At 31.6% G+C, this 13,522-nt stretch overlaps 1 protein-coding gene across 8 annotated transcripts in view; it reads left to right on the top strand.

The window, feature by feature from the left end:
• The window catches only part of celsr1a (cadherin EGF LAG seven-pass G-type receptor 1a), a 141,605-nt gene that overhangs the window by 100,324 nt on the left and 27,759 nt on the right, over positions 1 to 13,522 (top strand). For all 8 annotated transcript variants that reach the window (XM_087248314.2, XM_087248315.2, XM_087248312.2 and 5 more), the window contains 6 exons: positions 437 to 562; positions 7,805 to 7,977; positions 9,923 to 10,108; positions 10,195 to 10,308; positions 11,280 to 11,445; positions 11,553 to 11,694. In XM_087248314.2, the coding sequence (XP_087104440.2) occupies positions 437 to 562; positions 7,805 to 7,977; positions 9,923 to 10,108; positions 10,195 to 10,308; positions 11,280 to 11,445; positions 11,553 to 11,694 (907 nt within the window). The remainder of the gene's footprint in view (positions 1 to 436; positions 563 to 7,804; positions 7,978 to 9,922; positions 10,109 to 10,194; positions 10,309 to 11,279; positions 11,446 to 11,552; positions 11,695 to 13,522) is intronic.

Genomic DNA, 13,522 nt, shown 5'->3' with positions numbered 1-13,522 from the left:
TCAGCAGTTACAGTGCTAAATAAAGCGTATTTTCTGGGTTTTATAAGCATTATAGTGTGAGTGTAAGAGAGTGTAAGAGTGCACACCTACCTTGAAATGTTTGAGAAAATCAAAAATAAGCAACTCTTAGAACATGGTAAACATAGTAACTGTATTTATGCACTGTTTTACTCCTGAGAACCCTTTTGCACATGACTATCTACAGGGTAATGGTGCCAACTGCTGATCAACAGTAAACATGACAAATGCTGCCTCCTCCTAACAGGGAAAACCAACAACAATTTCGAAGGCATGATTATTTGGTATGATGGTGTCCCAGTCAATAAATGTGGTTATAATGGAAGTCCATATAATGCAAAAAGAGCCCCGAACATAATGAAAAGATAGTCAATTTTACAAATTCACTAGGTTTCATGTATATATGATGTATTTTCAGGCTGTCCTGCAAAAAAGAACTTCTGCTACGAGGGTTTGTGTCAGCACGGAGCTCAGTGTGAGAATAAGTGGAACACGCACTTCTGCGAGTGTCCCGAAGGTCGAGGCGGCAAGAACTGTGATCAGGGTGAGTGTTTGGCATTGTATGTGCGCATGAATGTGTATGCATTTGTTATTTTGAACTGGCTGTTGATTGCTCGTGAGCTTCAAGGAAGCAGGCGGTGGTGTTAATGCGGCCGCGTTTCCTGAAAGTGAAATGTCTACACACGATAAGCGCAGGTCAGGATCTGATTTTCTGCTCTTTATTGACCTTACGGATATGCTCTCCACAGACTTTCAGCAGTGTGCTAGCAAAGTTGGCAGTAGTTTGGGTGTAATTAGTTATAAAGTAACTAGATTACTTTTCTGCTGAAAAAAAAAAGGAATGGATTACTATTTATTTTTATGTAGGTCATTTAATTGCTGTTACTTTTAATATACTTGCCTAAAATGCTGTAGTTTTTTATACGTTTATAAATGTATTTTCAGCTACTTGAGGGTACATTTATCAAGCTAACTGCACATGCATATATATATATATATATATATATATATATATATATATATATATATATATATATATATATATATATATATATATATATATATATATATATATGTGGTATTACTTTATTTATTATTGATCTAAATAATGCTTGATCCCACCCTGAAGAACATCAAAACATGATATATCGGGGGGTCAGCCCTTAAATAGTTGACAAATAGTTTGCTCTGATCTGTATCTTTAATAATACTAATTAAAGTTATAAATAACGTAAAAATATATTATATATTTGACCACCCCTATATTGGTTCATACCATTGTGAATGCATGTTTGCAGCAAAAATATTCATTTAACTGGCAAATCCATACAGCTTAAGTGGTCACAAAACACGTTTGTTACACTCGCTTGCACATGGAAGTTAAACAGTAAAATATAAAATTATTGTATTAAAATAAAAAAATTTTTAATACTTATTTTTTATTTATTTAAATTTTTGTATTAAAATAAAAAAGTGATTTAATTAAAAATAATTAAGGGCCATATTTGACTCAAATTAAAAGTTTCATTGTCTATACGTTGATATTTATTTTGAGATTTTTTTGTAATATTGTGTCAAGTAATTCAATTACATATTGAGTATTTGAATTACTTTTTAGACAGTGATTAAAAAAAAGTAATTTGTTTTTTAAAGTAACTTAGCCAACACTTATTATAATATTACATTTTTGCTTAATGCCTCATGACTGTACAATAATGCAAAAAGTTTAGAAGATCAATAATATCTTCTGGTTTTTTTTTTTTTTTTTTTTTTTTTTTTGCGATAAATGAGACCAGAAGTTTAGATTTAGGTTCAGATTATACAAGCGACAAACCCTCAGATGGCAATTTTGCTCATTCTCTACTTCCTATATATCATTCACCTTCAAAGGCAGCATCCTAACCAGAGTGTAAACTAATAAGTGACTGATATGAAACTGTGTGTAGGCAGCAGTTTCACACCCTGCACAAAACCCTGCTTTTATATTAGTCAAACAGTTTTAATATTAATACTTCTCTTTATGAAATGTAAATATATTTACATACTTATCAGCATTTTTGCTCACCTCATTTTGCACTAGCATGATGCTAAGCTAACATAACAAAACAAAACATTTATTACACACAAATACTGTTTGAAATGGTCCAGTTTTTAAAATATATTGGTATTGGATTATGTTTGGGGTGTCTGACAACCATAACAAAATAACATTGACATCAAGTTATTGTTGCATAGAGAAAGCTTTTAATAAACAAATAAGAGATAACTCCAGCATAAGAAACAAATTAATATATAGTAAAGAATGTCAGGGAAATGAACAGTTCATACTGTGAATGTTAATGACTGCTTTTTCCCAACATTTTTCAGAATATCTTGTTTTGAGTTCAAAAGAAGAAAGATATTCATAAAAAATATACAACCACTTTAGGGAGAGGTTATGGGGAGGAAATTATCATTTTTGGGTGATCTGTCCTCTTGAAACAACTTTTCAACTTTCTGGGACTTTTATGAGTTTCTTTATTCTGTTTAACACTAAAGAAGATAGTTTGAAGAAAAAGGAATAAAAAACACATACTATGGAAGTCAATGGTTATACTTATTCAACAGTCTTCAAAATATCTTCTTTTCCGTTTACAGAAGTCAAACAGGTTGTAAATAATGCTTAGTAAATAATTACAAAAATTCAGTTTTGCGTGAACTGTCTCTTTAAGCTATACTACTTTCTTAAGAGACTTTTTTTGGAAAAAGCCTTCATATCAAACCCTGAGACACCTGAAAATGATCTAGATAGACAACTCATTAGGTTTTTGCAAGTTTAATTGTCAGGTTTAAAGTACTTGTCAGTCTAGATTACTGTAAAGTGTTGCCAGGTTTACTCAACCATTACAGGAAGCACAGCATTTTCCGTTCTTACTTCAATGTTTGGTGCGTTTAAAGCGATAGCTCAAAAATTAAAATGTACTATTTACTCTCCCTCAAGAGTTCCAAACCTTTATGAATTTCTTTCTTTTGTCAAACACAAAAGGAGAAAACCTGTAACCATTGACTTCCATAGTAGGAAAATCAATGAAAGTCAATGTTTACAGATTTCCACCATTTTTCAAAGTATCTTCTTATGTTATTTAGCAAAATACAGATTTATATACAAATAACGGGTGAGTAAATCATGACAGACTTTTCATTTTGGGCTGAACTACCTCTTTATAAAACCAGTACTCTTGCAGAACGGAAACATATGTTTGTCACAGTTTACAGGCCAATAAAATTAGCCATTTCTGTCAGTCAATATACTGATACAGCCTTAACAGGACTTTACATATGATAAATTGAGGGTGTGATTGCATGTGTTTGAACAACCCAAATGATAGTGTGTCTCACATCCCCAGTGGCTGTTTTTTGGTGACGATCGGACCTTCTGTAATGGAGATAGTGTGAATCACATTGGTCACAGGCCTGTCGGGGCAGCGCTTCATTATAAAGCTGGGATGTTCAAGTCATGTCATCATCCAACAGACAAGCGTGTTGACTGAAACAACCTTCTCTAGTTTTATATTCTGGCAGAGACACATGCCTGCCAGGAAAAGGGTGTTATTTTTATTAAACGGATGCCTGGAGTAGCCCTGTTTTGGAGGCTTTCATGTTCTTCGTTACAGGATACTAGCGCTGTTTTAGAGCTAATGGCTTGATTCCAGAGCGAGCAAAAGCATCATTTAGATATTATCACCTTTACACTTGTGCCACAGCACAGATAGAGTGTCCATCGCTAGTAAAGCACGTAATTCAGTCTGCGATGGCTGGCAGTTCCTTGGCGAAAAACTCAAATTTCAGTCTGTGTCATCGGGACTTATGCGCACGAGTTCATTACGCATCTTCAAAATTCTGGAATGTGACATTTATTTAATAGAGATTATATATTTTTGGTGCTTGTTCAAACTACCTATTTAAAATGAGCTAAAGCAACATAATTCTTCGGTTTTTTGGGGGACAACTTAATTGTTTTATTGGTTTTTATTGGTTAACCTTAATTTTGGAAAAAACAATTAAGTTAACTTAATTTTTGTTTGGACAACATAAAGGAATTGTGCGGATTTACAGTGTGTAAAAATGCTGGTTTCCACACAATTCCTTCATGTTATTCTAACTTTATTGATTTTACAACTTTAGGTGGATTGAACATAAAACAATTAAGTAAAAATAATAAATTAAGAATTGAATTGTTTTAGCTGATTTTAAATAATTAGTTTGTAAAGGGTTCAACAATGTTTTTTGGAGTGTATATTTCGTGTTATATTTTTATTAATTTGTAAAATGTGAAAATGTTAGACCCTCTAGTCAGTACCTCCAGGATTTTACACGATAAAATAAATCAATAACACGTGATTTTCTGCAACTAAAATGACAAACATTTGCAGCAGAAATAAAGTGTTAACATCTCAATAAAAACTGCTTTAACATATTTGATACTAAGTGATTAAAAATAAAGAAAACTGTGAAAACATTCTCCTCAACAATAGCATTAGATTAATCTTGCTGAAATACATTACATATGGCATATTTACTTGTGTAATGGGTTTGGTAGGCCTTGATGCATTCTACTCTTTTGACCACCTTAATTAAAACTACGCAACATTTGTTCATTATAATAATTAAGCATTTGAATCCCGTTATGATATACTACTATGGATATATAATTCCTTTACATTCATTAGGCGTATAGGACGATAAGCGGTTTCAAGGTTTACCGCAGTTTGAAAAAGTCAAGGTTTTAAAACCGCCAAAGTTTTCTGTCATACTGTTCCTATGGTATATGTATGATTTTTTGTTTGTTTCTTTCTTTCTTTTTTAACAACTGCTTAATTCAGTTTTTTGCCTTCTAACCGCACATCATCAAGTGATGCACAGACACAAATTGAGTTTTATTTACTTATTATATTTATTTATTTTTATTAATTAAACCAAGAGTATAAAGTATTTTTAAAAACATAAGTTCATTTCAACACATTTTGTAGCTGCCAGTTTCTTGCTTCTGTGCCATCTTACTCAAAGCAGAAAAATCCCTTTTTATTGATTGGTCATGTTTTGCGCTAATTTTTTTTTACCGTATTTTGAATTTACAGCAAATTAAAAATACTTTATTTCAATGGCGCATGTTTACTGTTCCAAAATATTTAAACTGTTTCTTAAACTAAAACATATTCTGTTCTATAGGAGAAAAAACTGTTGTTTTTACCCAGACAATTAAAAAAAAGAACATATTTTAGAGCAGTAATCACAATACCGTGATAATGTATCTTAGGTTATTATACCGTCAGAATGTCATATCGGCCCATGCCTAATATGCATATTAGCTAAAGTTTTGAACAACCAAGTTAAACTGAGCTGCTTTTTGTTCTATCAACAACAAATCTGATGGCCAATAAACGTCTGATGTTTCAAGTAGCCTTAAATATTAAATAATCAGAAGACACCGTATTTGGTTTTAGTCAATTTTCAATCTTACAGTATGTTTGAAAATAAATGCTAAGTCTTATGTATATATAGAAAAGACGTATGTTTGTAACACCAGATGGATAAATGCAATTTATATTTAGAAGTTTAACAGATTACACACAGGATGAGAATCTATGACTAGCGGCACACATTCTATATGCGTATTCTATAATGTTATAATGTAAAACTATGCAGATGTGGCTCTGTGGCATGATGGGAATTTAAACATGGTCCTGGCTGACCAAAATATGCTGGAAATCTAAATTGAAAAAAAATAAATAAATTACAAGCTCCACAAAACTGTGACTTTTTTTTTTTTTTTAGCAACAGTCACAGAATTGTGAAATCTGAGTCTGCCTAATTATACCATAAAATAATAGTGTAGTCACCTTAGGATAAAAAAAAAAAAAAAACATTTAAATGCAAAATTTCCAATTTCCAGAGTTTCCAAAAAAATAAATAAATTACTAAACTAAACTAAACTAAACTAAAATAAACTAAACTAAACTAAACTAAACTAAACTAAACTAAACTAAACTAAATGTATTATTTTCCATAAACTTGATTATTCCTGTTTATAAGAAATATTTTACATTTTTGTCTTCACAAATTAATTGGGGTGTACCTCAAGTTGGTAAACCTTAAGTTATTTAGTTAAATTATTTATATATTTATTTAATTGGAAAAATCTTTTTTTTTTTAAACATGTCAAGTCTCGCTTGTTGTTAAGTCTTGAACGTAATTCTATCGCTTCTCTCTAGTCTCAGAAGTATAATAATCCTAATTATGCTTGTGTGGGGATTCTTCACACTCTTTCTGACATCTCGAGACCTCACTTGACTCCGAGACTCTACTGTAAATCTTCCATGTGATCAGGCTTCTGCTGCAATCAAACGATAGAAGGGAGAACAGCACTGATGAATCTCAACTTGTTCAGGGCTTTTACACTCCATTAACTGTTATAGGTGTTATGACATACAGTACTTGTCAAAATACTGATGAAACCACTTTTGACCAATGACTTGCCTGATTAGGCTTAAGTTGCCTAGTTTACTTAATAAACCTATAGCTAATTCTTTAAACTGATTACTAGTATCAAAACAACTAGTAAAATATCCTGTACTGTCATCATGGCAAAGACAAAAGATATTACTAATTAGAAATTAGTTAATACAGTGACACACTTCACTCCATTCGCTTTCATTCGATTTTTTTGTTTATAGGTAACAGGTAATTTACCAATTAAAATGCCTCAAAATTAAGATAACATTACATCAAATAGAATTCGTTTTAAAACAATAATCTATCATTAAACTATACATGAAATTGTCAAAAAAAAAATTGTGCATCCGATCCACTTCTGTTATTCTGGCTTACTGCCGTTTTATTTTCCCTGTCTTCTATTTTCCATTCAGATTAAGGAATTAAACAAAAACAATTGACCAAAAAGTATTGTTATTAAAATGCACTTTTAAAAATGAGTAAAATATATTGTTTAAAATGTGTTTGGAAAAATACCTTTGCTTTGTTACAAATATTTGAAAAAATTATAAAAATTTCACAATAAGGTTAGGGTTAGGACTATGGTTAGGCTAATCATTTTGTCTACACAGTACATTTAAATGGAGGCCAGATATTATGCCAAAGGACGTGCTAGTGGAAAAAAAACTAAAAAGTCAAGAGTCAAGAGCAGTGTTTTTCATATGTTAATATTATTTATAGGAGGATATACAGGAAGATCAGGTTGGGTGGGAGCTTTTAGTTTGCATTGCAGTTGCAATTTATGACTTTCTGCTTGTTATTGCTATTTATTTATAATTAGAGATAGGCAATCCTGATTCTAAAGAGCATTTTAAAAGGATTTTAAGATTCTTAAGATCCGATATTAATATGAAATAAATGTGTTATACCTTTAAAATCAAATATTATGGTTGAAATAGCATCATGTCGATGGCCACAAGTAAACCAAAAAAAAAAAAAAAAAAAACAGAGTAATCCACCATTATCATCACAGATATTCTAACAAAACGATTACTATTTCACAATATATATATATATATATATATATATATATATATATATATATATATATATATATATATATATATATATATATATATATATATATATATATATATATATTTTTTTTATTATATATATATATATATATATATATATATATATATATATATATATATATATATATATATTTTTTTTTTTTTTTTTTTTTTTTTTTTTCATAAAACACACTCAATTTAATATATTTGGACATTTACAAACCATTTCTTTCTTGCAGACATGCCTTCACGGCAGCATTTTGACGGTCACGCCATGATGTTATGGAATGATCCTGACATGACCATTGCTGTGCCCTGGTACATTGCTCTGATGTTTCGCACCAGACAAACAAGCCAAACAGCAACCCTGATGCAGGTCAATGCCGGTGACACGTCCCAAATCAACCTTCTGGTGAGTGAAACAATTGGCAGAAAAAATATTCTTAATTGACATGAATTTGGATACATGTACAGTAGGTAATTTTGGACACTAGATGGCTCGTATTCACAACAAACAAAGGAATATTTTGATAGCGGTATGACTAAATGTGAAGTTATGGGAGTGGTAGATTTCATTACCTCCTACGGGACTTGATTTTGGGAGTGCAGAAATCAAATTGATGGATAAGTAAAGCATTCAACACTTATCATGGTAGTTTGAAGCTATGTAAGACTGAAAACAGTGAAGTGAAACAAGATGTTGAAGCAATTAATGAAAAGAGACAAGCATGACGGCGCATGAAAGCAGCAGAACCTTTATTATGCCATAGTCCACTACTTCCAGTTTTAAACATTTGGGATAATTGTATTGTGTTACGATTTAATAAGGTGTCTAGGCGAGAAAATGCAACATTTAGAAAATTATATTATTGCTGGATAAAAGGGGTGAGTAGAAATGAACAAAAAGATGACATTCATTTAATCCAATTGTCAGACTAGTAAAGCCAACAAACAGCAGCCGTGTATCAGCTATTAACTATGCAAAAATAAATAAATAAAAGAGTAAAATGAAAATAAAAAATAGCTTAATAGTGGGGGAAAGGAACAAGAGTGGAATCAAAAAGCTTACCTTCTTAAGCTTACCATCAAAAAATCTAAATCAAATCTTTGTAATATATGACACTATTAAATACACTACTTTATTAATAAACACGCAAAAAAGGCAGCACTCATCTTCTTCCCTATCTAAATACTTATTCAGCTACTGGCAGACTGTATGTTACATGACCTGGTTACCTGTTCCCCCCTCAAAACTAATTGTAAACTCTTTTTAAAATGTGTTGAGTTTAGACCTGTTTGTGATAAGTTTAGATTACACCATAACTGAAAATATTAAAGAAATAAAAATCAGTAGTGCACAACACAATCAAAACAAAAGAGCGCAAACACTAGGGGATGCCAATCGAAGTTAAAATCTACAGAACTGCACTGGATTGGTCCAGGAGGGAAGATTAACAGGCTCGGGATTCATTCAGCTGAGGGACCTAAGAGGGAAAGAAAACTGTGTTTTTTTTGGCTCATTTTACGAGCCACGAAGAGTTAAAGACTACTAAAGTTTTACTAAATTTGAATCCATTAAATCATTTTAGTTTACCTTAGCACCAGTTATTGAATTGGGTTAGATCGTTAGCATCTTGATCAAAACATTAAAAAAGAGTTTTGATAATTCTGTCATTTTTAAAGAGTTAAGCTTTACATAGGTAATTTATCAATTAAATATACATATTGTGCCTTTAAAGAAACTCTACTCCTTTGGAAATCTCATTTGGGGCCCCTGGAGTAAAACATTTCAGTTTAACCATGTACGAATCCATTCAGTCCTTTTAGCTTAGCTTAGATCATTAAATCATTAAATCGGATTAGACCATTAGCATCTCGCTCAAAAAAGTAAAATAATTCATTATTTTGATAAATTGATAATTTTAAAGGGACAGTCATAAAAAAAATATATATATATATATATATATATATATATATATATATATATATTTTTTTTTTTTTTTTTTTTTTTTTTGATAATTTTTTAGATAGTTTTTTTATTTTAAGCAAGATGCTGATGGGCTAATTTGATTCAATGGTTTATGCTAAGGTAAGCTAAAATTGCTCCGGCCAGACCTGGAGACTGGCTGAATGTATAAAAAAAAAATGTAAATCTTTTGTTAGTTTCTTTTTGGAGTAAGATGCTAATAGTGTAATCTGATTCAATGATCTATGCTAGGATAAGATAAAAGGGCTCCCGTCAGACCTGGGATTGGCTGAATGGGTTAAAAAAATGTAAATGTAAAAAGGGAGTGTTTCTTTAATGCAATGTTTTGGTTTTTAAACTATATGTTTATATACCATGATTTTTTTTTTAGATAAGAGACAAGTATGTGCAGTTTGAAGTGCTTCTCGGAGAGCAGAAGGTGGCCGTGCTGGATTTCACAGATGTCCGAGTGAATGACGGGGAATGGCATCACCTGCTCGTGGAGCTGAGGAGCAGCAAAGATGGGAAGGACACAAAGTACATGGCACAGGTGCTTCTGGACTACGACATGTTCAAGGTCAGTTCTGCAGCACACCGGCTCAACAAATCAAAGCAGTTCTTGTATAAAACCTGCTTAATATGGTGCTTTTGTGTGTTTTACAGAAGTCAGTAGAGATAGGAAATGAGCTTCCTGGACTCAAACTGAAGAGTTTTTTCATTGGTGGACTTCAGGGCCAGCGTGACATTGTCCAGCAGGGGTTTAAGGGATGCATGCAGGTGAGGCCAAAATATTTAGTAGCAGTTGTGAATTAAATTTAAAGTGTAATAAGCTGATTTTTGATGATTTTTGAAGTTCGTTAAATACATGTTTTGTTTTGATATGTAATAAAAAAAAGGACTGGGAAATGTATCTGTAATACTTAGTGTATTTATTATTATTATTATTATTATTATTATTATTATTATTATTATTATTATTATTATTATTATTATTATTATTATTATTTTTATTATTAACAATAATAATAATAAACAGAATTTAAAAAAATCAATAATTATTTTAAATTATTATAAACTTAAATTATAAATATAAATTATTTTAAAATAATGATTAAAGACAAGCAAAAATATTATTTATAATAATAATAATAATAATAATAATAATAATAATAATACACAAAATAATAATAAGAAGAATAATAATAATAATAATAAGAAGAAGAAGAAGAATGAAAGTATTCATTTATATTTAATTCATAAGCATTTCAGTATGTTCCACATTAGTCAAATACATAAACATACATCAGATGTGTTATAAATATTGATAGATTCAGATTAATTCATTTTTTGTGCCCAGAAAAAAGAAACTTATTTCCTTAACACACAAGCAATGCAAAAATAATATTTCTTTTTCATTGAAATGATTTTATTCTAATGTTTAAAATTATATTAATTCTTGTAATCTTGTAATTTGTCATGTCTTCAGAAATTATTATAATATGGTAACTTTGTGCTTGGGAATTATTATTAATAATGATCATAATAATTTCCTATGAAAGGTTAAGACAATAATTTAAATTTTATAAAAACAAATAAAATTTGTCTGAACAGTTTACAATCAAAATCTTACCATATTCTATGATGATAATGCACTCTATGAATAACCATGAAGCAAATAGCTGAGAAAAAAAGTAATAAATCCTCAAGTCTACATGTAAGCTGATTTGCTATTTGTACACATGTCACAGGGTCTCAGGATGGGGGAAACGGCCACCAGTACAGCTAACATCAACATGCACCATGCACAAAAGATCCGCGTGGAGGATGGCTGTGACATGAGCGAAAACTGCGATGCCATCAACTGTCCTGAGAACAGCCAATGCACAGACGAACACACCTGCACCTGTGATCCCGGTACAACAACTGCAATATAAAGACGCACTGATTGGAGATTATATACACATGCTCATACAGTGCCTTCTTTCTCTCTCTCTCTGTCTTTATGTCACACACATACGCAGGTTTCTTCGGCAGAGACTGCGTTGATGCCTGTCATCTTAACCCGTGCGAGCATTTGTCCACATGTGTTCGTAAACCGAGCTCTTCTCACGGATACACATGCGAGTGCAGTCAGGACTACTATGGACAGTACTGTGAGAACAAGTAAGTAGCATTTGGGATAAGCTACCAACTGCAGAGCTGATAACTTGTGGCTTTAGCTTGGAGTGAGAAATTATGCCCCGCCCTTATGCCAACAAGCCCCGCCCACACCAAACCACACCCCCATTTATTTGTAAATCTATAAAAATTATATATTATTTTAATAAATACTTTTTATAAAATATTTATTATAAATAAAAGTATTATTATTATTATTATTATTATTATTATTATTATTATTATTCAATTATTATTCTATTCTAAAAAAAAAAAAAAGAATTTGAACATGATTTATAATGTTATTAGCTTTAATCCACAGCTGGTTCAAACAGATATTGGCACATGTGCGATTGTAGTCTGATTGAAGTCTGGGCGCTTTGATAACGAAAGCACGCATACTTGGACTTTCAGTAATGTTTATCTTCTTACACGAACCGATCATTTCGCTTCACAAGATGTCAGTGTGTCTTCAGGAGCCACGACTATTGATTCAGACTTGTTTATATGTGTTTATTGATAATCTTATAATTTAATAATTCAATAATATGGTAATTTGGTGCTTAAGAATTATTATTATTAGACTCTTTTATATGGGTTTATTTATAATCTTATAATTTATTATAATTTATGCTTATAAAAAAAAACTTGTCACCTTTTAACTGCTATTGTATACATCACTAACAACCACAGATTCAGTTACAAACTTCAGTGTTCTACTGGACAAAAAAAAGTCTTGGATGGCCCATGGGTGAGTAAATTAACAGGAAATGTTCATTGTTGGGTGAACCAACCCTTTATTTCTAATAAAGCTGATGCACATGTATAGGCATATGTTTAAACCAACTAGCTTAATTAAACTTTTAAATTAAGACAGGTAATAAGCCAGTAATAAATGGAGTGAATTGTTACTTAACCTAAAGTGTTAGAATTTTTTGCATCTTGATTCCAGAGACTTGTGTTTGTGGGAGTGTCTGGTATTGTGTTGGCTCTTCTCCATAATGTTGGGACAACAGCACAATACACCCTAACACAAGTCTACACAAGCTCCGCAGAATTATTACAGTTTCTTTTCTGTCTCACATTTATTCTGCTTAACCGGCAGATCAATGAATGTCACGCTGCCTCATCACTCACAAATGGGGCATTTTTTCGCTCTGGTTCCTCATTCATTCTGTTGACATGACTGTCCTCTATTAGATTAAGCCCCAAACACGCTGCTAGCAGCTGACGCTCGGTTAATAAGCACCATGCGGCCCTGCAGTCTGCACTTTTTTAAGGAGAGAACTGTAGAAAAGGAATGTTAAGTATTTTAGTGTCCACAATGGATATGTATTGATCTCTGACACTGTGTAAAAAAATAAAACGTTGGCTCAACTTTAAATTGTAAGGCAACTTGTTGTACACTACTAGTAACATTTTTTTAAAGTGCTATTAACTTAAAAATGCTGTACAGCAATTTAATTTTAATTAACCTTTGACATTAAACAACCTTTCTTATCTTATTTCTAAGCTGATGAGCGTATCTATTTTACAATTCCAAATATGCACCTAGCTGACCTATTTTCCCACCAAGATTTTAGAGTCGTTTGGTGAATGTTACTTTTCTAAATCACCTGCTTTTCAAGTAAAGCACAGGATAAACCATGTGTACATACACCTGTAGAGGAGTCCACGGCCACCCATGAAAACCATGTCAAAAGATGTTTAATTGAGAGGAGAGTCACACAAACGGGCCCCGTCCTGTTTCAGTGTTGGGTTTTTTACTTATCGTCTGAAGTCTGCCAACCTGCACATATAATCACTTGATCCCTACACCATGACAAATCCTGCC

This window comes from Danio rerio, chromosome 4, assembly GCF_052040795.2.
Source record: "Danio rerio strain M-AB ecotype USA chromosome 4, GRCz13ab, whole genome shotgun sequence".
Lineage (NCBI taxonomy): Eukaryota > Metazoa > Chordata > Actinopteri > Cypriniformes > Danionidae > Danio > Danio rerio.
This window is presented reverse-complemented; position numbering and strand designations above follow the sequence as displayed.